We start from the raw sequence: 24172 nt of genomic DNA, 5'->3' as shown, positions 1-24172 counted from the left end.
AAGAGGGAAGAAGCCGGAAGAAGAAGCCCCCGAAGAGATAGATGGAAAGCTGTGCATGAGATGTGCTTTCTAAAGATTGTTGGGTATGTCTTGATGAGGGGGTTAACCAAGGATGTCAATCACAGGTTTTTGGGGTGGAAAAAGTGAGGAAGTGTGTGGGGCGGCGGCACCTCCTGATGAGCAAGGAAGGCTCTCTACTGGACTGGAAAAGTTGTTGACACCTAGTAGCGAAGAACGAAAACATAGTAGATTTTTTCCCTTACACCTTCACCTATGCACTATTCTCTACTGTTTTAAGCATATGTGCTTGGGTAACTTGCTATAAGAATTCTTTCAAGACTTGAAGCCTATTTTCTCTTTAGGCCCAGAAAGAAGATTTCTTTTCTTTGCTAATTCCTCTCAATGAAATTTGCCATGTTGCACTAAGTTACTTACGGATGTATGCATGCAATCCGGGAACACTTTGGGGTGAACACCCATCCGAACAAGTAGGGTCAATAGTTCAGCATTTAGGCCGTAACATTTAGCAAAAAACTAATCTTAAACCCAACAAGTGCTCTCCGAACCAAGCTAGATAGTCTCCTATCACTAGGCTCACCAACCAACCTGGACTTAGATTCTTTCTTATTATTCTAACCGGATATCAAAATCATAAGGATTGTTTCCAGCCAAGAGTTCCCATATGACATAAGCGCTCTTGGGTGGGGTGGGCCCTCATTCGCCAGGTCTTTGAGTGCCCGTCGTACCACGTGGTTGGTACACTAGGCTGATAGAGACTTTACTTTAAGGATCTGGCACCTGCGCCCGACTCGGTCTGCCAGTGAATTTTGGCTCTACGTCCGGTCGGGTATGTTCGCATTCGTACAAATGGAAGGCATCGCGTACGTTAACCTTCCTTTATTGGGCTGGGCCATTCCATCTTTGAGAAGGGGCCCAATCTCGTATTTGATGGTCGGCGTGGCAATAGGCTTCGCTTCGTAGACTGGTTTCCCAGCCGTTGCAAAGACTTCGCGAGAACGGTCAGGGGCGCGGATTCGCCAAGCTAGGGCAAACAAAGCCGTCCGGCCCTACCAGATTAAGAATGCGAAGGCCTTTCCTTCGAAAGGAGAAAAAAAAATAGCTATGCTATTGACCGACCCTTTCGTATTTACTTCGAATCAATAGGCCTATCATTTTTCATGAGGCGGGCCAAATAGAGAATGAAATGCAAAAAATAGGGGAAGGGGGGATGGTCGCGCCTTTGATTTTGTTTAAGGGCTGCTCGCCTGACTAAAGTACCAAAGGCTTTCACGGCTTCCACCCCTACCTTAGAATCTAAGCCCTTTGAAGCGCCAGTAGTTGTAGCTGTGGGTAAGGTTTTCGTTCAACTCGCTCCGGGTTCCGATCTATATGACCCCCAGACAATACAAAGTACACCTCTTCCGTAGAGGCAAGCTGGTAGTAACCTAACCTTTTAGAGTCGGGGGAGCCGAGCCCTTAACTCTATCAATAGAAAAATCTTCGTGCGTGGCGTGAGTTGGAATCCTAGAAAAGATCGATTGAGACTCCCTCCCCGGTTCCACGAAGATCTCTACGTACTTGTCTAGTCCAGGACAACTGGGATCTTCCGGTCTGCGTGCGTGGGAGCAGCTGAAACAAAGAAGAGTCTGGTCCGCTCTTCATTCAGGCCCTTCCTTCTGTCAAACAGGCCCCTGCTACTTCGGAGCCGTCTGTCAATCAGGCCCTACCTTCTGACGTAGCTAAGGAAGCAGGCAAAGGCGCGGGCTTCTTCTCGTCTCTTTTTGGATGCCTCTGTTCTTCACAGAAGTAGGAGTAAACAGAGAGTGATCTATGCCCTGGCTGGGCAGAGCGAGGGTGCCGCTATGCCCCGCAGCTCTGCTGCGGCCGGCCCCCAGACTATGCAAAAGAATCGAGGCCGGGGGATGTCGTCCATCAGGGCCCCCGCCTTACAAATGGGCCGTCCCCCTTAATGAATCGAATGGTCCTTCGACCCTCGTTTGATTCCGACGGCCGGCATAGATGAAATCCCATGAGACCCGCCCACTATTACTACAAAAAAGCCCTGCCCCTGGCACCTTCGCTAGACGGAGAGTAAGCGACTTCTATTAGCACCGGACCGTCGAGTCGAATTGATCGTGTCATGTGCAACGTCCATCAATGGTGGTTCATTAATGTCCATAGATTTAGACTCCTTCCCCCCTCCCTTATACGCAAAAGATCGAGAGGGGCCCAAACCAAACCGAGAACGTAAACAGAATTCGACTCACTCTCGTATGGCTCGCCCTCGAGCCCTGGGCGAGTCGGCCGGGTCTTTCCCTCTTGTTCTGTTTCCGCCACGATAAAGACGCACGGAAGAACTATGGTATGCCCAGCGCAGCGCGTGGAGGATCCGTTGAGAGTGTCCCTTGTCTCGGTAGGGAACAGTACCTATTGTCTTGAAAAAAAGTCAGTGCTACGGTCCCCTATTGTTTGATCCAATATTGACCGGTGCGGATCACGTTCTACTACCTCCGGTCCGTGGTTCGACCTCCCGTAGTGGTCCTTGCTTTTCTTTTTGAAAGCTCCGCGGGGCCAATTTTTCGTACTTGCTCAGTGTGCCCCCCTTTCGTCGAGTGCCCCGCCCGGTTCACAGGGCTGTTGGCCTACCAAGCAAGCACTTGCCCGCAGCTCCTGCCGCCTGCCAAGCGGGCTCCGCGCTCGTTATCCTGACTGTTCTCTCTGCTGGGCCCTTTCCTATTGCTCTAACCATAAGCTATGGCAATTCCAGCTCGCACCCACTCTGGCCCGCCCAGCGAGGCCTGAGTGAGCTCAGTGGTCAGCCCCTGACGTTAGGGGTCTTTCGCTTTTGCCAGATCTATAGAGATATTACGAGTCCTCCGTCCCAGATTCCCTCGCCGCGGCCATCTGGTTCACCGGTACTACCAAAAAGTCTCATGCTTACGTTACTGTGACTGATATATAAGTATGATCCCGGACTACGAAGACCCAGTCGTGCTTCTGGTTTCCATTCTCATCATCATATTGAAGGAAACTCCTCGTGCTCTGCCATAAGAACTTGGAGTCCGTATCATGGTGAAGGTAAGGTAACGCTGTGATTCTTGCTCAAAAAACTGACCGAACACGTTCGAGTTATTGGCTCGTCCGACCCGGACGCATTCATGAGTCGCTCGTTCAACTGTCCCTCGGAGACACGGTCGAGAAGTGCCATGCATGGTCGCCCCCCCCCGTCCTTTCTTTCTCTCGGTCCCACCAGGGCGGGCCCCTCTGGGGTAATAAAAAATGGATAAAAAAAGGGGACTTCTGCTACGGGCTATGCCACCCATTACTTATGAGGGAAGTCGCATCCGTCCCATCGCAAGCACCTACAATGTCATGATCACATTGGTTTACCCTTTTTTGGTAGTTCAACGGACGGTCGCCCCTCCAACAAGAAAAGGTAGAAATATGGAAACTTCTCTGCCATTTAGATCGGAGAATTTATAGAGGAAATCGGGTTTTAAATTTCCAGAAACCACACGATTATATAGCCAAAGGGAATACGCCGCGCCTAAAATCATCCCAAGCGCTGCTAATGTGGCTACTAAGCTATTTCTTTGGAAAGCTCCTACTAAGATTAGAAATTCCCCAATAAAGCTGCTAGTGCCGGGTAAACTCATATTGGCTAAAGTGAAAAAGAAGAAAATGGTAGAGAAATTCGGCATGGTGCTCACTAAACCTCCATAATATCTAACAAGTCGAGTCTTATGTCGGTCATATAGAACACCAACACATAGAAAAAGGGCTGAAGAAACCAGTCCATGACTTAACATAAGTAAAATGCTACCCCCAATTCCCTGTATGTTCGATAGAGCCTAATATTCCCCCAGAGTACGCCGCTTACCCTCCGAACCGTACAAGATAGTTACCACCTATCATACGGCTTTCTAACTCCACTTCTTTTCTGGTCGTTCCGCTCTGTCGGATCGATGGTAGTCTCAGAGATCTGGTAACCTCCGACATTTTTTACAACACGCTTCCTGCTTCCGTTTTGAGTTGCGCATCTTTCCCCCCGGGGCATACTATACTATAGTATCACATCGTAGACCTCCACCCCAACTCTATCTTCCTTATCAGTGAACCGGAACATAGTGCATAGGTACTCTTCGATGCTGCGAGGACGAGACGAGGTGACATACTACGATCACGCACTGAAGTTCTGCCCTTCGGCTCGGCATATGGAACCTCTCAACTGCTCCCTCGGGATAGGTAGGCCCATCCCCCACCCCCCTTTCCCGAGAGGCGGCCGGGCTGTGTTTCCCCAGCGGCCACCCAGTGGCGGCAGAAAACGAAAAAGGGTGGGCTCCGCGCGGTTCGCGTTTTATTGTAAAGAGAGAGCTTTTCATTCTCTTATAGAAGCCCGCGTCCACGCGGGTAAAGCCCAGCGAAGCTGCAGGGAGCACTGAGCAATGGGGGGATGAGGGCGACTCCGCCCACGGGTTGGACCACACCACAGGCAAAAGTCCTTCCACGGCAAGAGAAGGGTGACCGGAACAAGAAAAGGGAGCTAGTCGTTGGAGGGAAGACAAGGCTCGTTCCGTGCGACTCCACAGAAGAGTACGCGCGCTAGAAAAGGCAGCCAGCTTAAAAACGCTAGCTACTTTTTTTTTAGCCTTATTTAGTTTGGTTGCCTACGCTTGCTCCCCGGCGCGCTACGGCAACACCCCCTGCTTGCTTCTTTCTGTTCGACGCGGAGCTCGCAGCCTCCCCACCCTTGCTTAGCGTTCCACTTGTGATCCTGGAGGATTTGGAGAAATGCGCCCGACCATGAAGAATGGATTTTTTCTTATCTTTCATGTGAACGGCCCTATCTTGTAAAGAATGGTTTTTCGTGCTATAGACCACGTTGAGAAAGACCAACCAACAACACAAATAAAGCCCGTTCCATTTGGGTACCTCGAAAGGGAGGTGCTCTTTATGATGCTACGGACGGCTGTCCGAAGTGCATGCAATGACGGGCTCGGATAGGATAGGATTGTGCGCGCCGGGCCCTTCGGGTGTCCATATTTTGGCCGACCTTAGCGTAGGCCCCTATGTTATGCGGCCGTAATATTTTTATAACTTCCACCGCTGTTACGCCAGAAATCCAAGGTTCCACACGAGCTCCTGTTCTGCGGCGTGGTGGCAGGACCGCTAGGGGATTGGCTCCGGGTGTAGGTAGGGTCAAATCCGCAGGGGTCATGCAAATACATAGGCCCCTTCCCTTCTGCCGAGTTGTTTAGAAGGCGCTTTCCGTTCTACGGTCCCTCGGAGCGAAGGGTTAGGCAGGTAGTACGGGCCCTCTGACTTCCAGCTATGTGCTGTGTGCGACTCCCGCGAAGCGAATGAAGGGAAGCTCTTCGAGCTTTCTCCGCCTGCGGCTTATGTAGTGGTCGGCATTCCTACGTGCTCCGACTGATCCCCACAGGAGATTATATGAGGGGTCTTGGAAACTGTCGTGACGCTTTGGTGACGAAGGTCACCGGGGTGACTATGGAAGGATTCCGTGGTAGTCTCTGACTCCCTCCAACTCAATCAATATCAAGAACATGTCGTGAGCATGGGGGTTTGGCCGACTACTAAACTATACTATTGGCTAGGGCTAGGCTAGTTATAGCTTCTATAGTGAGTGGCCCTTCCGCTTTGATCTAGTTGTAGTTTGTATTGTACTAAATTGAACACATATCAAAGAAAGGCGATCAATCAATAAGTAGTTGCCCTTCTCCGGCCTGGGAAAAGCAGCGAACTCGTTAAACTAGGGGCTTTTTTATTCATGGCTGTTGTATTGTATATTGTCGGGGGAAGCTACTGCTTCTACGACAGCTCCGCTTCCTCGTCTTGCTTCTACTTTGCTTGTTTGCGCGAAGGCTTAGAGTCCTTTTCGCTAGGTCCAAATTCGTCAAAGCGAAAGATCAGATCCAACGGAAATCCCGCATATTGAGCGCAGCTGATATGTGGCTACTAGGCGCGATCATCTCACATGCCATAAAAAAATACTTCTTTTTTTTATGGCCCGTCATATAAAGATAGAATAGATATGGATAGAGAGACATTCTATTGAATCGCGAAATGGCTCGTCGATCCAAATGAATCATTCTTCTGGTCTCTCTCTGCCCCCCGCCCCAAAACTGACCCACGACACTGCGCCCATTCGTTTCGCGCGCGGGAAGGCAACGAAGTTCTGTTCAAAAGACCGCAGCGGAGTGGAGCAGCCGCGACACGAAGTTCCTTACCTTAGCTGGATCTCGCTGGTGCCACCTAAACGGTAGGTATAGGCGGCGGATGTCTGACGTTTGGAGTTGTCGTTCGTGCACCTGTCCCCAATAGAAGAATGAGTGATCCCTTCCCCTGCGCTGCGGATCATGGCCTTACCACTAGGTCCCCGATGGCCAGCGGGGGATATTCGGTAAAGCAGCTCACGTTCGTTTGCGCTGCGCGTTCCCGCTGGACCGGACACGTGTTAGCTGTAGGAAGTATGGTTACGAAAGTGACTTCGGTTCGCCAGTTCAGGCTCAACTCCTCGCTTTACGTTAGCGGACTTACAGGTCGGGCCGGGGCTCCACGCTCTTTCTTTCTGTGTGGGACGATGCCGGGGAATGTGTCGAGGCGGCGAACAACAACAAGACAACTAACTACATTTGCTTTTTCCCCCCATGAGATGCGCCAGTGCATTGGACCGATGGATAATAGAACTGAGCTGGCCAAAAAAGCGCTTGGGCGCTCTACATACGATGTAGACTCCATCAGATACATATCGATTTCTTTCTGATGGATCCAGAATAGATAGATATCTTGTATCATCAATAGATAGAAAGAGGTCAACCCTTATTATTGATAGATTCCCTTTCGATCTATCAGAACAGATCAGGCCATCTATATCAATCGATTTAAAAGGTTCATCTCGCTTTTCGGTCATTTCAGCCACGCTATAATAGCCGCCACAATAAGAAAGAAGCAAGCGAAACAGCTAGAAGCGCTCGCTTCGCCGCGCCCAACAATTCTTATTCACGGGAACCGAAAGATTCGATTCGGACTTCGTAGAGCCGGTGCTGCTGCTGTCTGCGTAGGGCCGTCCCCCACTCCCGCCCCGGGGCGCTAAGGGGTTTTGTTTTAGGAACAGACGGCGGTGTTTTGCTGACGCCTCGAATCGACGCTTTTGTTGCGACATGCTAAGTTTTCCCCCTATTGCTAGTAGGTTGATGGGTCGCACGCCCGGCACACATGTTTTGGCCTTGCTTGTGTGTCCATAACTCAAAATAGGTGACCTAACGGCCGCCGCCCGACTAAACATACCAATAGTCACCAAATTCATATGGGCTACTGAGGAGTAGGCAATGATCTTCTTAAGATCGATCTGTCTTAAAGTGGTCAAGGAAGTATATATTATAGCAATCGCGCTTAGAGTATAAATGAAAGGAGTGAAACAAAGTGTCGCTTCGGGAAACATGGGTATTGAAAATCTTAAAAACCCGTAGGTTCCCAATTTTAAAAGAATTCCTGCCAAGATGACGGATCCAGCCGTAGGTGCCTCTACATGGGCTTCGGGTAACCAAATATGAACTGGTACCATAGGCACTTTGACGGCAAAAGAGGCGAAAAAAGCAATCCATAGAAGGATTTGGCGCCGCTCACTAAATTCTGTGGTTAATAAAATTTGTAAATCGGTGGTTCCTGTTTGGAGAAGAATCAACAGAATAGCTAATAGCATAAAAACGGATCCCAGTAAAGTATATAGGAAAAACTGATATGCTGCCTTGATCTTTCTTTGTCTCGAACCCCATACCCCTATAATGATGGTAGAGTCAGGGGTGGCCCCAAAGCGGAATTGACCGGTGGTGGTTGGTCGAAGCTCCAGTGGGTAGCCACTCCCTTCTCAGGGAACCGTACGTGAGACTTCCGCATCATACGGCTCCGTCCCGAGCTTCCGTCGTCGGCCCTTGTCATTAGACCACTATGCTTGTCTTTTCCGCCTTGACTCTCGAATCTTTTGCTTCTCGGGTGGTGGCGAACCATGCTGCTTGCGTAGCGGGAGATGCCCGCCCGTCGGGCCCGGCCTGCTTCCTGCCCGAAAGAAGGCTAGCAGGACTAGTGGTAGGGCCGTCAAAAACCCTACCTTTCGAACCCGCCCGTTCGTTATATCTAACGATAGAGAGATCCGTGAAAGTCATTGCCTTATGTTATGGTCGCCCCCCGACTGACGGCCTTTACGCAACTACGACTACTGTGATGTGAGCGGTTCTATTGGTTTGATCTTTCCGGCCTCCACTTGTACGAAGATGCATGCATAAAGGGACCCGCCCCTTTATTTATCTTTATTTTCTTTATTAGGACAGGACCCTACCCTATTCTCGAACCCTCCGCCGAGCTCTACCCTGCCCGCATTTATTTGGAAGGGGGCCAAAGAAATGTCTCCACCTGCTGCCAACAGTCTTTCTTCGGAATTCTACTGAATGGGTCGATCCTCCCCCCCCCCCCGTTTGTTTTAGCAACTTATCCTAAGGTCTCTTCGCCAAGAACTCTCCGGCAACGACAGAGGAACTAACCTGCCTGCTGTGGCGGGGCGGCTTTTTTTTAAACAATAAGACCTGGACGATTATCCCTACCCTCGGTAGCTTACGAGTTTACGTCCATCCCTGGTCGGGTACAGTTTCCTTTATTTTTATCCCTTGTAGCCGTTACCCGAATTCGCGCAAGTGTGTCCACACCCCCCCCTGACTTGACGAGGAATCCATTCTCGCGAACAAACACACCCCCTACACACACCTAGGAGCACCCCTTCCTGCATATCCATACAAGACCTGAGTAGGCGGGTCGAGGTCCTACGAGGTACCCACTACTCGGAGTACCCTCCCACCAAAAAAAGATGTGTGGTTCGGTGGTTCGACCAGAAATGCTATGCTTACGCACAAGACTACCCCTCTTCCCGAAAGCTTCGCGGGGACCTTTACTACTTTACGACGACGGGGGACCGCCCGTAGGGGGTTTACTGCACAAGGCCCCTGCAGAGGAAAAGCTTGATCCCAGCGAATAGAAGATGCTCAGCTCCGCACAACATAGGGATTGGCACGCTTTCGGAAAGAACATAGAATAGTAGAGGATCCAGCATGCAGGACACGGCGATCATTAGAAATTCACGAATTAGAAATGCTGTAATATACTCTTTCCCAAAACTTCTCATACCAGACCAACCCACTGAAATGCAAATAGGGATCAGAAATGTGGTCAATATCACGAAGAATAATGAAAGACCGTCTATACCCATATACAAATGGATGTTTTCATAAGGAAGCCATCGAAGGCTTTCCACAAATTGAGATTTGGCCGTAGAAGGATCGAATTGTATCCGAGGAACAAGGGGATACAAAAAAGTAATAAGAGAAACGCACAGACCAATCAATCGTATCAGTCTTATTGAAGAATTTGGAATGAAAAGAAGAGTAATGCTTCCTAGCACGGGACAGAGAATAGGACCACTTAGATCGAAATAGCATTCACAGAAATGTTCTAACATAGAGTAGAATCGAACATTGAAAAGATTAGTTGACAACAGTCAATCAAAAAAAAGATGGGGCGCCAAATTACTAAACAATAGGGGTCTTTCTGTGCAAGTCAGCTGAACACCGTAATTGATGAGTGAGTAGGTGGGTTAGGCGCACCCCTCGCCCAGTGGGAAGTCATGAGGCTAGCCCCCCTGAATGAAGAAGTAGTGGGGCCCCCTGCCCGCCCACGTATGCGCCTTTATTTAGATTCTAACTAAATATTATACTGAACTTTATCCGGGAATCTTTCTAAAGAATCCATCTGGCAAAACGCAATTTGTCGATTTCAATCTAAGGTGCACCTTGCCTTTTTCAGGTAGCTTTGTTACGCCTATTCAGCTAGGTGGGGCATTGGTCATAGCCGAAGTCGAAGGGCAAAAATAAGGTAATGAGATGATGGTGCCATCAAGAAGTTTTCGACGAACGTAGTAGCGGCCAAAAATGAAACTCTTGCATGAAAGACCGGACGCAAGATGAATGGCGTTGGGGTTTTTCAAATGAAACCCGTGATCAGAAAGTCACCAACGGAGCCATACAATCTATCTAGTAGTGTGCCATAGCACGGTATAATGGTCAACGACTTTGATTTGTTCGTACCATTCTGTCATCGATCACTGCTGGGTCGGTTGGTGAGTCACCCAAAAAAAGCATAGAAAAAGGTCAAGCAAAATGATCAGCGGTCTCATTTATGCTATGCCCTGCATCGTGTTCGTGTGTGTTTTTGAGCTTTCTTAACTTTCAGCGCCATGCGCTTTGCTCCGCTTTATAGCATAGAGAGACCGACCGTTGTCTTGAGAGTGAAAAGCAAGCGATAGAAAAGATAGTCCCTCGCGCGAACTACTATGGTGAGATCATTAGTGAAAAAAGGACCAACGACAATCAAATCCTAAAAGAGAAGGAGGAGTCAGTTTTCTTTAAAGATCGAGGTGTCAATAGGACAGGACAATTATGCCATTCGGAAGAAGTCTTATACAGAGGGAAAGCCTGTTACGAGTAAGTGGAGAGGAAAGATCTCCAGAGATTCTTATCCAGTGGCTCGACCAGTAACCAAGGTCGAAAACTCGACCATGGTTTCCCGGTAGAACCCCATTTCGCCCAAGTTGTTGCGGAACCGGAAAAAGAAGCGGTTTTTCGCGCAGCTTGCTCATTGTGCTGGTCCCACTTTTCTATTTATTTGGCCGAAAAAGCATCGGACAGGTTGGAGTTCCAACCTTCTTGGGACTCCATGGACCAAGATCTGCTTTCATTATATGGGCAATACCAATCTACTAAAGTAGATCATATGGATGTAGAAAAAGCTTTAGATTTTGTGATGAATTGGAAACATCTCTTTTCCATTTCTATTTACCTAGTTCATATTTTTGTTTCGTGTGTTCTCGGGAGGAATTCTATCTCTAAAGAAAAAGTTTTGGAAGATTTTTTTAACCTCAGCCTAGCGGATTCTCCCCGTTACCTGGACCTGCCTCCCCCGCGGTCAAAACTCTCCTCTCCAGCCCCTCTGGCTGGGCCAGAAGCCTCGTCTCCTTTAACTGATTCAAGTGATTCAGTCAAAATGAAAGTAATCTCACAGAAAATTGGATTATCTAAAACCTCGTAAAAATGACAACGCTAAATCGAAAGTCCTTTATTTATATACAACACACACATATTCCTTTCAACTTACGAACATGAAAATCCAGTGGATGGTTTGGAAGGCTGGAAGAGTGAAGAAAGGTTCTTTACCCCCGGAGACCGGCTTTCGTGAAAGCACCTTTGGGCGATGGTTTCTCGATCCTCTCTCTCACTTGAAGGAAGATAGCCACTATATAAATAGATATATATATATCCATTTATTTATTCCAAATTTTCAGTGATTTTTTAGGTGGCGACTCTAAACCCCTTTTTCTTCTACTTGGTTGCTTAGGTGGCCAAAGTAATGATGATGTGGCAAGCGGTGCCAAAATGCGGGCGTACAGCAGGCGACTCCACAGGGGAATAAAAGCCTTAAATCAAAGGTTTTTGGCTTATAAATATAAATGGCTTGACTTGAAAATTCACCAACATTCCCATTTCTTTCCTTTGTGAAAAATGTAGTTTGTATAAACTAAGGGTTAACCTATTTGCAATAAGCACACACCACCTCACTACACCTAAGCATTGCATGCATATGCGTCTTGCATATCTGGAATTGTCCCCAAATAGGAAAACCTGGTGGGAAGTCTTGGTTGGCATGGTCCAGGGGGCCGAGTCATACTATCCCCAAAAACCCACCACCTGCTGTCAAGTACTCCTCTTAGGAGGGTATACCAAAGTGGGGGTGCATAGTACCGCTTGACCAGTCCGACGTCCTAGAGATGAAGGGCTGGGAGGTATATTTTAAAGCCCTCATTGCTGTGGGAACCTTAACTTGTCTTACTATAGCCTAAATTCCATCATGTAGTGGCCATAGAACTACTGAAGTTTAGGACTACCCAGTAGGATGCACCTGAGCACTAAGCAACACTAAGAGGTGATTTGGTTTTTGTTTTTCCTTGGCATGGGAAAAGATGGATTAGATGCTCTGTGAATGTGTGGCTAAACCTGTGGGGCTGTATGGTACTTTAGCTGGACTTTACACCAGCTCTATTCACTGATAGCGTTACTGGCTCTTTTCCAGCATTTCTTGAAAGCAGCTCGCACTCACCGCTGCGCGCCTAGTTAGGCTTTGAAATAATAGGAACAAAGATCTTCCGCAATCAATGTTGTACTCAAATCCTCTCTGGCCGGAGAGGGGGATCTCTTAAGCAGAGTATTCCGAGTCTAGGGCTAGCGGAAGCGTTGAAGAGGGATATCGTTTTCAAAGAAGGCATGGGGTCCTTTCGTCTTTGTAGAGACTTTCACAATATACCAGTGGATAATACCATCCAAGAGAGAAGGCCCATAAAAAGAAGCAGGCAACAAAACATCTTGATTTATAGGAATCAACGACCTCGCCACTGCAAAGGAGGAAGTCGAATGATTTGGATTCGGACAGGCTGTCTCGACAGTAAGAAATCGACATCATCATCTGTCTTTCATGATGGTGGGAGGCAAGATTTCGTGGTCAAGCACAAACCAAGCATAAGTGGATAGCAACTTATACTATGGAGGCAGAGTCTCCTCCCCTCATTTCTGGGCTGCTTATTCGTCATCACGGAGCAACCCGGTACCTTTTCTTAGGCGAGCGACTGAGACGAGAGCTTTCAATTATGCCGTTTTGGTCAAATCCCAGGGCTCTTTCTGATTTGATTAAATACTTCTATCATTTAGATAGAGAGTGATCTTTCCTTCTTGTCCGAGAAGGCAACAACCATTTCATTTCTTTAACCCGGATTGCATTATTTAATTGATTTACTACGTCGTGTACTACGTATTGGTTCGCGAATGCGTTGCTTGAAGGAAGGAAGCAGCTTTAGAGGAGGGATGCCGTCAAAGGGGTCTGCCGGATTTGGGCTTTGCTAAAGATACCGGTTCAATATGTCATTTCCGAAACCGAGGAGCACACCGCTGGGAGGACAACTCAAGCACCAAAGACAAAGGTATCGCTCGTAAAAGGAGCTCGCATCGTAGTACTCGCTCTAGCGTTAGGTTCAATCCAGCGTTAGGTAGGATAGGCAGGTATTCTAGGGATATGCTCATCCGCTGCCCGCGTAAGGTTCGTATCTGTCCAAGGACAATGGTATAAGGTTCGCATCTTCCCAAAGCCGAAGAACTTCTTTGAACTACAGCCAAGGCAAATCTCTAGTATTGGTACCGGGGGCCGGTGTCTAGGGATAGGAGCCGTCAAAGGGCTAGTCATCGCTAGAAAATCCGAAACAAGGCTATCGCTATCCCGGGGCGTAGCATAATAGGAATCGGGTAATTCGCTCGTCATTTCATATCTCTACTCAATTGGCTAGGTTGCCTCCGAGGAGCCGTTGATTGCCGTTACCGAGCCCCTCTTTTTCTTTCTTTCAAGAGCTACACCGCAAGCTCGTCTCGCAAGTCGACGCATCTAGCAATGCCTCTGAAATCCAGGTACTTACCATCTGCAAAGGACCTGTTACGCGCTGCTTGTGCTAAGTCACCCAATCGTTCCCCACAACATTCTCAATGGCAACTGCTCAGGCACCGTGGGAATAGCTCAGAAGGAGGTGATAAGCATTATAAAATTGATACGAAGGATATCCGTAGAAATCTTTCTATTCGTAGTAGTCTAGGACCCGGGCTTTGGGGATGAGGATTCGTATTCCTATTTCTTTCTTTGGATTGAGCGACAAAAACAAGAGTGAGAATGCAGGATTGAAGTTCAGTACTTGCTTACTAGCTTTCTACTTGGCAGGGACAGGGGTTCGTGGTAGACTTACTTGTCTATGCAGGCGTGAAACAATCTTCCTTTCCTCTGGACTTTATCATCATTATATACTTGCTTTACCACTTGAATTAGATCTTCTTTTTAATACCTAACTACTATTAAATTCCTTTCATGCCTTTATTCACAATACAATAATTCAAATCTCAATCATGTGCTTTGCCGAGGAGAGCGCTCGCTACCCGATCCCCCTAAGCTAATGTAGTTCCCAGGTTGCCTACTAGATACCGTTTACGGCTATATCCGTGTAGGAAGCCGAGGAAAGAGATAATTGATAGTTGCCAAAACCACGTAAAAGAAATGAGATTGAAATATGTTCAATTCAACAAATTCTGATTGTTTCATTATCAAATGCAAGGGATGTGGGACCAGGTTCTGTTATTGGAGTTAAGCGGTGTAGGAGCCGTGCCGTTCCTGTGTATTAGCTCGTTGTTAGCAGCCCCGAAGGGCGTAAAGGGGGTAAAAGAAGATAAATATTTCTCGGAAGCAGCTCTTCGCCTGTGGGAACTTGCTCTTTTCTTTTGTTTGAAAATGGATTGGATTGTAGCAAAGACCCGTTTTGAGCCCTTGGAAAGGGTATTATGGGTTGAGTAATAGTGTTAGTATATTTCCCTTGCCCGAGGACAGTCTATCGATGAACGGATACTAGGAATCGTAGGAATAGCTCCCCTTTTCGTAGGAATAGCTCTAGCGCTCGCTACGCCCTCACCTTTTCAATCCCATGTTGATGTAGAGTATACTTCAATTGCTTCGAACAAGAGCTAGGTGATCATCGACAGCTTGGGCGTTGCTGGATAATAGGATAGGGGATTCAATGAAAAGGATGAAATGAAGAGTATACCCACGTCAACTTCTGCTCCTAACGTATACGAATGGTTCTTATGCTCGCCAAGGGAAGGGGGCCGAACCCATATCCGTTACCCGAAACCAGGAGTTAAAAAACTAGGGATGCGGGAAGCCATTGGAAAAAGATATGCGAATCCGCTGGTTAAACCCTTTCTTCAACCCCTTGGTATGATACCTCCTTTCCCTTTGCTTTGCTAAAAGATACCCGTTCCGCTGTTCCATTGGTGCTGTGCCTTGTAGGAGCCGTCATCTTCTTCTTTGCTTCGGAAAAGTCATCTGATTTATTTGCTTCGGGGATAGGAATGTGCACTTTTGTTCATGTGCACATCAACACAATCCGGGATGAATCAAAGGCATGGAAAGGGAAGAGATAGCCCTACCCTTCAGTGAACCACTCAAGGTCAACCTACGCCTGATATCCGCGGTTATTATACGATGCAGTTCGTGGATTGGCAAAACCTGGATGATCAAAGCATCTATCTATGGTTGGGGGCTTCAAGATCGTCATAACATGTCACAGTAGAGTCATCTAGCTTATAATGGGAGGCTGAAAGCGAGGGGAAACCCTTTCTCATGTGGGTATTAGCAAGGTATAAGACAAAGAGAGTCGTTAGTGGGATAGGTTTTTCTTGTAGGAGAGAGATCGGGAATCCAGACAACAGGGCTAGGGTTTGGGGCTAGTGCGGATTAGTTTGGGCGGAAAGAATTGAAGAGAGGAGAAAGCCATGACCGATAGAGCTCGGGTTGGATAGGGAAAGGAAGAAAAAGGGGTAGGGTCAACCTAAGGATTTAAAACCTGAGCTTAGGCTGACGACTGCTTCGAGAGCAGATAGAGGATCCTCTTCTGGGCATGAATCTGGTTTTCAAAAAGAAAAAACCTTTTTACTAAACCAGATCGACGAGCAATGAATCTAATCGCAGAACGAGCAATGAATCCCCAACGAACGCCAAACGAACAAAGGCTCCTCTTCTTTTCCGGTGTATCCTTCGCCCAAAAGTTCTTAAGTAAATTTAGAAAAAGAACCTAACCGTCAGTCTGAACTCCCAGGAAATGAATAGCTGACAGAAGGAGTCACTGTTAAGTGGTTTCTGTGTGTGCTCTTGAAAGCGCGGCTAATATAGCTCGGTTAATGTAGTGATTGTGTTTCCCTTTTGTCTAGTGGATTAATCATGGTGCAATTGATTGGATTATATAAGCATGGGAGTTCGCTAAAGTTTACACCCTATTGTTAGGCCTTATTCTAGGCTTGAATGCGCAAGACCGAAACTCAAGGCGGGGGAGATAACCTCCGTTTGCTGGATCTTCTAGGCACTTCAAACAGAAAATCTACTTATCCAGTAACAGGGGACGGAACATAGGAAGGAGACACGTGCTACGAAGAAATAGGAGATTGTCAAAAACAGGGAAGGCTACGGATACACATGGTGCTAGGCTAACAAGTATCTTCGTTTGACCCTGGATTGGGGTTAAATTTCCTATGTTTAATGGAGGGGAGAACGAGGGAATGGGTTGACAAGTGCGAGAAGTATTTGAAGTTGTTCCAAATAAATACACTTCAAAAAGTGAAAGGAGTAGTCAGAGAAGGCATGGGCTGGAATGAGTTCTTGAACGAAGGTTTTGATAGGTTTGACCAGGAAGGAGAGTGGAAATTGCTCAAACAGTGGAGTGATGTGGAAAGAACTAGGTGTCGGTCACGAAAACCTTAATAAGAAGTGAGGAGCTGATTGAAACATAAAAAGTGACTGATCGTAATCTTAGGGCAAAGAGCAGTACTCTTATATCAGTATCATCTTCCCTTTCTTTTTTTTATTTAACTGTCGCCTTCCTTTCCTATCAAACTTTTCTCTGGCCCATCATCTCGTGACAAGAACTGCTCGAATCACAAAAAAAAAGGCATGCACTAATAAAGAATAAATTCCTGTCTCTTCTAACAAACCTATTTATTGAACATCTGAATCCCGATCCTACTTGCTTGATGTTGCAGTTACAGCAGTAGGACTTTCTCTTCCTAACGACGAGCAGCCCGATGAGCGTATCAATGGAATGAGCCGTGCCGAGGCAACGGAGTAGTTCACAGCTACTGTTTCCGTAGCGGATTCAATAGCTGCCTATTCATGCCTTCAAACCTCTTAGAGGAAAATGCCATCGTCTGCATCCAACTATAGGGGCTAGCAAATATGTTCCATGCCATTAATTCAATATCCTTACCACGCTTAGAATAAAATACAAAGAAAGATAGAAGGCGTAGTCAGTCTAACGCATGCGAGAGCTTCTAGAGCTGCTTATTCGAGAACAAAAGAACCTAGTGGGGCTATATTCTGCCAAAAAGACGGGCTTTCCATAAACACGGGAAAATTGGCATAAAGGCATCCAAGCTGTGAACAATACTAAAAGCTGCAACTCGTCTGCTATTCCGATCTTCCTCTGATTCAAGTGCTACCAGTTCCTTCTTCAACTCCAGGCCAGGCAAGAGCCGAGAAGCTATCCGTCAAAGAAAAAGAATATGTTCAACCCAACAAGCAACGGATTGAGCCACTAGCGCAGGCTGTAGTTTGATAGCGAGTTCACCTTCCTAGTAACGTTTACTCATTTCATTCATTCTCATTCAAATCTACTTCTAAGGCATGTGAAGTACCAGTTGTAGACAGATTCCTTGGCTTGCGTAGAGAAATGTGAAATTCATTTCTAAAAGCAAGAGTTTCTTTTCTTTAATTAGATTATAAATCTGCGTAGGATAGGTGAGATGAATGAAAAGGTCCTCTTGTCCGTCGATCCGAAGAACTCACTCGATTCCCCATGATGATATGCGTCAACGTAAGGAAGTTGTTAAACTACACGTGCCTTCAACACCCATCTCGGGCCGGGTGAGAAAGAAGCACCAATAGCTTAATGCAATTGCTATCATGCTTGGAGCATAGATAGAAGAGGTATGGGTATAGGTAAAATGCACACTTCTACCAGGTATGTGAGACTCTTTCTAAGTAAGAGAGAGCTCGTTCTAGCTTTGTCAATCGTGGAATGAGCAGCTCCATCCTTACTGTCCTGGTGAATTAATTGGGTAATTAATGAGCACACTGACTCACAAAGTCTATAGCTAGTCTCTACGAATATCTCGATGCAACTATTACCAATAGTTGGAGGTAACTTCGTGCTTGAATGTATTAGTGGAAGTTAGTAGCTTGAAGAATGGAAAGAGTCTTTTCGTCCCTCTCAAAGAGGGAGGGGAGTAGTTCACAGCTACTGTCTCAAATAATCTAGTAGGGAATGGAGTGAACAGCAGGGAGTTTAGTGGGTTGTTTTGCTATAATGAGTGCGTACTTCCAGAGTGAAGGAATGAACAACAAGCATAGTAGTGAGTGAAAAGCATCGATGTTGGTCTGATCAATGAGTTAATTTCCAACAGTAGGAGAGCTGACAGCTAGTGGAGAAATGCGTTCGTTTCCAACAAACAAGGAAGTAGTGAGTGAACCGTTTTAGAGTGCGGAGTGAGAAAGGAGTAGTTCAATGAGTTCGTTGACAAGAGTAGGAGAGTGAGTTGATAGGTATACAAACTCAATGCTAGCAACTTGTGTTGTATCGTTCGTCATCAAAGAGAGATTTATGCTGTGCAGTTGACTCGAGCCAATACCATACCTAGCAATAAGAAAGTCACTGGCGGCCGTATTCTGAAATCGTTGAAGAAGTTCTTGGACTTCCTCTTCTGTACATGGCGAAGCGGTCGTCTAATCGAATTTACAAGGAGACTGGATTTCATGCTGATTACTCACTCTTTCAATGCTATGTCTTTAAGACATTGAGCTTTCCTATGTCTGAGAAGGGATGCCATACTAATAGACTGGCCAAGCAAAGCCTAGGATGAATCTCTCTTCTAGTCTAGCTTCCGCTTACACTGAAGCTTCCACTCCCATACGGGCAAGAAGAGCTCCTTCTCTTTTTGCCAAAGCCCTTTCTTCTTTTCCTTGTGCAAGTCAACTGTTCCCTGGCACACCGCACAGTTCAGCTGTGACATCTTGCACTTGTAAGATCACTTGCTTGCCTTTATGCTTGAGTTTCAGCATTCCTTTACTCCATTCAACTGTGATTTGAGCAAAACTTGACAACCAGTCAATGCCTAAAATAAGATCATAACGTTGTACATGAAGCACGCTAACTTCTGTTTCAAATTCATGGTTTTGTAACTTGAATTGAAGGTTGTCACATTTGGTACTGGTCAATAACTTACGGCGAGACGAGCATCCCTATACCACGTGTATCCACACTCGTCTGTCCTTTTCTACTTAGTTGTACAGATCACTTCAGAAAATCGTATAAAAATCAAGCAAGAAAACGTATGCGCTTTAGCAACAAAGCGCTCATCCCTTCTTCTTTCGCTTGGAATCCCCTCGCTTCTTCTTTCGCTTCTACGCTCGTGCTTTCAGCAAGTTCGTACCAGTCGTCAGGAGCTCCAACCTCCGCGCCTAGCCGCAAGGAACCTAAACGCTGGTTCTATCCCGGCCAAGCAAGCAAGGTGAACCCCGGTGGGAAAGAAAGACCAGGGGGAAGAAGCGGGGTAGAGGAATTGGTCAACTCATCAGGCTCATGACCTGAAGACTGCAGGTTCGAATCCTGTCCCCGCCTAATCACGTCAGATACTTCTACGAGTCCTGATCACCTGGGTGAAAGAATCTATGTTCAAGTCGCCTGCCTAACAAATAGACAACTACGTGTTCTAGTTGCTCTGTTCCGTTGGTCCCCATGGAAAGTGTTGTTGTGTCAAATCGAGATTGTGTGGGTGTTCAGTCTACCGCTCATGTTCACGTTCTCAAAATCAGGCTTTCGTTGGAAAAACTAACGCCGACCCCAAACAAGTCTCTCCAATATAAGGAGAGCGGAGCTTAAAAGGATATAGTTACCTATGATGAGATTTAGTTCAATGGATATGAAGGATAGAAGAAATAAAGTATTTTCTACTACTCTACCCACTCGTAGCTTGACAATTCCTCCCCAACCAGTGGTGCAACCTGCTCCTCCTGCTGATCTGAAAGGGATCTTCGTATTGCAAGTTTTGATGCACCCGAGCCAAATCTTACTTTTTTTAGTAAAGCCTTATGATGTTTTCAATTTATTAAGGGAAGGGGCTTCTTTGCAAAGAAAAGGGATAGCGCTAGGAATATCAATAGCGTATGGATAGCATTATTCCATTCCATTGCTATTTTCCTTCGTTTCGTAAAGTAGAGGGGCTCGCAACACCGACAAGGAATGAAGTCAACAGAGCTAGCGTTAGGGATAGGAGCAGTGTCGCAATACGATAATAGAATGCGCTTTATCAAATAAATATCATCTTCTTTGGTTTGGATATGCGATTAGGATTGTTCTAAAGGAAACAAAAGATACCTTTGCCCTGGAGGATTGGACCTTTTTACATTAACCTTCCCCCAAAAGGAGTACGAATCGCTACGCTCTAGCTCGTAAAAGGGATAGCCCTCCTAAAGGGGATAGCGATAGGTCTAGGAATAGCATTTCTCTAGCGTATAAGGGCTCGCGGTCGAGGGAAGGTATAGTTGAAGGTATGAGGATGAGGATTAGAATTTCATTCCATTGCTTTGTTAGAGGGAGAGGAAGCTTCGATTGGTGGATACAATAATTCCAATCTTCTTTGCCAATACTACTACTCTTGCTTGCTCTATCTTATTTCAACTACTACTACTTTGAATCCCGTTTTATTATCTCTATACTACTTCTTATCTCTTGGATTCCACTGCCAAGCTTCAACAGCTGGTCTTGTCTCTACTTGATTGAGCTGCCCCTGCAAGTCTGACTATGCACCAGCGGCATTGAAGGAAATAAAAAACCTGAAAATTGATTAGCCAGATCAAAGATCAATGGGGAAACTCTCACTAGCTGGCTAGAACGATGTTCGTTCTTACCCACAGCCGCAAGGGGCGCTTGAAGGGCACTAAGATCCGCTGGCAAGGAACTGTGAGGAGATGAGATTCTCTTTGCCTTATTTATAAAGTTCTTATATAGAGTTTGGGGCATGCATATAGTTAGGGCATATCCTTTTTTATGTGTTTGTTATCTCGCTGCGCGCCTTTTCGATGATAAGATCATTTTTTATCTGACTTGGTTGAGTAATGCATGAGATCAACCTGCGGCCTTGTGAAAGAAAAGTTGGTAGACTGCTTCTTTTTCAGTATTTGTATTGGATTGGTTGAAGATGTTTATTGATTGTCTTCGGCTTTAACTCTTTCCTTAGTAGAAGGATCCGTGGGTGGCTTGACTTACTTTCTTTCATCGGTAGCGCATTGTCAACCTGCGGCCTATGCTTCTCGTGTGAGGAGAGCTAAGTAGGAAGGAGGGACGGACTTAGACTTTAGGTAGAGCCAGGCAGCCTGATTGAACCTTACAATGAATCAACTATTCCCATAATAAGCAAGTGGAACAGGTACGGCTACTGAGTCGCAACACTCACCTACATTTGACCTGACTTTGATAGTCAAACGATGTAGAGGAACGGGCGTACCTGGAATCAGCTTACCATTGGAACTATGCCTACGCGACGCCCTCCCCGGAACGCAAATGCCCTCTTTCGCTTCGCCCTTGGTCCTTCCACTTCGTGTAACTCCGAATTTACCTGCGAATAAATCGGAAAGGCAAGCTTTCCTCCCCTAAGAGTTCTTTCTTTGTTCCGCTATTCCCTGCTTTCCTCGTTCTCTCCTCGAGACAGATTTTCACTACAAATAACCGGATAGAGATATTTCCTTACTTATAGAGCCAGACTGTGCTTTAACACACGACATCCCAGTCAGAGGGGGGAATGGTCAAAAGAAACTCGTTCCATTGAAGATCTTTTACAAAGCACTTTAAAAAATGTGCATGATTTGTGCAATGCAAGTCAACTTAGAAAGAGCTCTTCTTTTCCAAAAAAAACACTTCTCTCTCGAAAACAAACCACTTGCTTGGGCGGGCATCACTTTGCCTCTTTAACCATCCCTTTACTTACTTGGTTCCTGATCCGCACAGACACATAGTTAGGGAGCTTTCAATCAGCAAATCGTTGCTGTGCGTGGTGGTCCTCTCATGTCTGGGCTGCCCCTCTCTTCTGTTTTTGCATTTCTGTGCAGTGATTAGTGGAAATAGTGCTATGACATTGATTTGTTGCCAATGAGAAAATGCATAGATAATGAGCTGCGCCCCCTCAAAAAGCAATTAAGTGAGCTCAGGTCCATAAAGAATAGAATAGAAAGATCGCGAGAAGAACCTCTGCGAAATGAGAACGTAACTTGTCGCGTGTCCTCGACTAGTAGTGTCTAATTGAAAATGTCTTCTTACGAGATGAGTCTCTGGTACTGTTCCTGTAAAAGTGCCAGTACTAACTGGTAAGTCGGCTCCTGGAAAAGTGAATACTTTAAGGGACTATCGAGCTCTGTTTATGAAATGCTCGAAATAGCTCAGTTCGAGAAAGGGGATAGAGAAGAGAAATAAACTATTGATCGAGGGATGGAGAAGGTGTGGGCCCGCTTACTAATACGGTTCCGTTCCGCATGAAAAAGACCAATCAAATCAAACTTTTCTTGGAAAAACCGACGCCAACGTTAAGATCAGTCTCCTTTCTTTTCGGCGGCATCCTTCCGCATTGGCGGCGAGTGGAAGAGTTGGGTTCGATTCCCTTTATACGCGATGTGGCGAAAAAGACTGATTCAACGAAATATGCCATGCCTGCATTATTACTTACCACCAGTATCTCGGGAAACGGAAAACCGGAAATGACAATCCTTTCTATGGTCTATACTAAATTACTTTGTACGAATGCACATCTCGGCGGGCGTCGGGTAGATGCTCACCATTTCAATGTCTATATCTGTGGTTCCAGAAGTGGAATTGCTATTCTCGATTCAGACAAGACACTGATTTGTTTACGAACCGCTCTTCATTTTATAGGATCTCCCATTCGTAAAAAATGCCGTTCCTTCCTTTTAAAGACCAATCATTTATTTCGATGTGAGATATTGGAAAAAATGGCGAGCTGTATCAATGATTCTCAATGGAAGATCGGGACTTTTTTTAGCAATTATTTGGCTAAAAAAAAAAAATTCCGTTTAAGAACGAAAAAGATAAATTTTGGGTTGAACCAACAACCCGATTGTGCGGTTATTCTGAATGCAGATAGAAAGTCTTCGGTCATACTGGAAGCTGCTCGATCACAAATACCTATTGCATTCTTAGTTGATTCCACGATCCCAGGGGAATCCCATAAAAGAATCACTTATCCCATCCCAGCGAATGATCCTATACAGTTCGTATATCTATTTCGTCATTCGGTCACGAAAACAGGGATTCTGGAACGTAAATCTGTGCACGAACCCATGCAAACAGGCTTAAAAGCAGTGGATAGCCTGGTTCCTATAGGCCGTGGTCGACGAGAACTTATAATCGGGGGCAGAAAAACTTCAATCTGTAGCGCTACTTCCAGAGTTACCAAAACTCGAAGTATCTATACTGCGGCTGACAGCGAATTATTTTTAGCTGTCCTGCCTTTCCTTTCGGAAATGCCAGAACAGGTAGTTTCAACTGTGGAGCCCTTCCTTTCTACAATCCCGGAACAGGTAGTTCCAACCTACATTCCACAAATGCAAAATTTTATAGGTGAAACTACTACCAGTCTACCCCAGCTACAAGGGGAGGCTGGCCCGAGTAACTCTACAGGGGGTGGGGCTGCCCCTTCTTCTTCAATTTATCTGGCTTATGCGGCCGAACACGCATCTTTCCTAAAAGCAATTTCTGAGGAGCTTTACCGGAGAGTAGGGGAACAAATCAACTTAAAGAGTCCCCTGGACGAGGAGAATATAAGGAATATAGTCTACAAGATCATGAATGATGATTTTGAACTCTTCTTCGATCCCATAGAAGATTTGAAGGACTGGCTACAATTCATTAAGGCGAATCCCCTTAGTTTTCAGGATCTTATACAATTTTGGATGGCATTAGCCAAATAGTCGATGGGGATGGGGGATCCACCAGTAAAGGATTTCAAAGAAAGAATGGTTGGGATGGGGGTATCATAGATAGGGTTGGGGACTTCAGTGATTCATTTGAAGAGCAGGATTGGGTGGCCGACCGGCCCGCAGACGTAGGAAGGCTTTTATCGCCGACTGAACTGCGTCACCAAAGTCGCGATCTGAAAGAGACGTCTCTTTCAGGAAGGGCAATGCGGGTTCGACTCCCGCTCGTGACAAGAAGCAAGCTAGGTATGCTCGCTAGCTGAAAAGGCAAGGGAAAGAGATTCTGATTCAAACCCAATTCCGGGAGTGAAATAGTCTGCTGTGATAGAACCTGGCAAGGGAAAAGGAATACAACTGAGCAAGATAACTGGATTGAACCAGATGCCGTAAAGAGTCAAAGTAAAATCCATTAGCGCCCAGAGGCAGAGCAAAGAGATTCGGA

The 24172-nt window shown here is 46.2% G+C and overlaps 1 protein-coding gene, 1 long non-coding RNA gene, 1 other non-coding gene and 1 pseudogene across 4 annotated transcripts; 2 read left to right on the top strand and 2 right to left on the bottom strand.

The window, feature by feature from the left end:
- Positions 1-370: 370 nt before the first annotated feature.
- Positions 371-8481, bottom strand: LOC136354736 (NADH-ubiquinone oxidoreductase chain 4-like; annotated as a pseudogene). The gene has a single exon (XR_010738482.1). The product of XR_010738482.1 is annotated as an NADH-ubiquinone oxidoreductase chain 4-like (transcript).
- Positions 8482-15459: 6978 nt separating this feature from the next.
- LOC136354801 (uncharacterized) lies at positions 15460-21571 on the bottom strand. The gene is made up of 2 exons (XR_010738597.1): positions 20656-21571; positions 15460-20580 (listed from the first exon to the last, which is right to left on the bottom strand). It is a non-coding gene; the product is annotated as an uncharacterized lncRNA (long non-coding RNA).
- TRNAM-CAU (transfer RNA methionine (anticodon CAU)) lies at positions 19293-19366 on the top strand. Its single transcript has one exon. It is a non-coding gene; the product is annotated as a tRNA-Met (tRNA).
- Positions 21572-21910: 339 nt separating the features above from the next.
- On the top strand, positions 21911-23767 carry LOC112937437 (uncharacterized). The gene has a single exon (XM_026022116.2). The coding sequence runs from the start codon at positions 22273-22275 to the stop codon at positions 23722-23724; it is 1452 nt and encodes a 483-aa protein (XP_025877901.1). The 5' UTR covers positions 21911-22272; the 3' UTR covers positions 23725-23767.
- The last annotated feature ends 405 nt before the right edge of the window (positions 23768-24172 follow it).

Source organism: Oryza sativa, chromosome 12, assembly GCF_034140825.1.
Source record: "Oryza sativa Japonica Group chromosome 12, ASM3414082v1".
Classification (NCBI taxonomy): Eukaryota; Viridiplantae; Streptophyta; class Magnoliopsida; order Poales; family Poaceae; genus Oryza; species Oryza sativa.
This window is presented reverse-complemented; position numbering and strand designations above follow the sequence as displayed.

Excerpts from the sequence above, each read along its gene's own strand:
- LOC112937437 (XM_026022116.2), top strand. The coding sequence starts at position 22,273 with ATGAAAAAGACCAATCAAATCAAACTTTTCTTGGAAAAACCGACGCCA.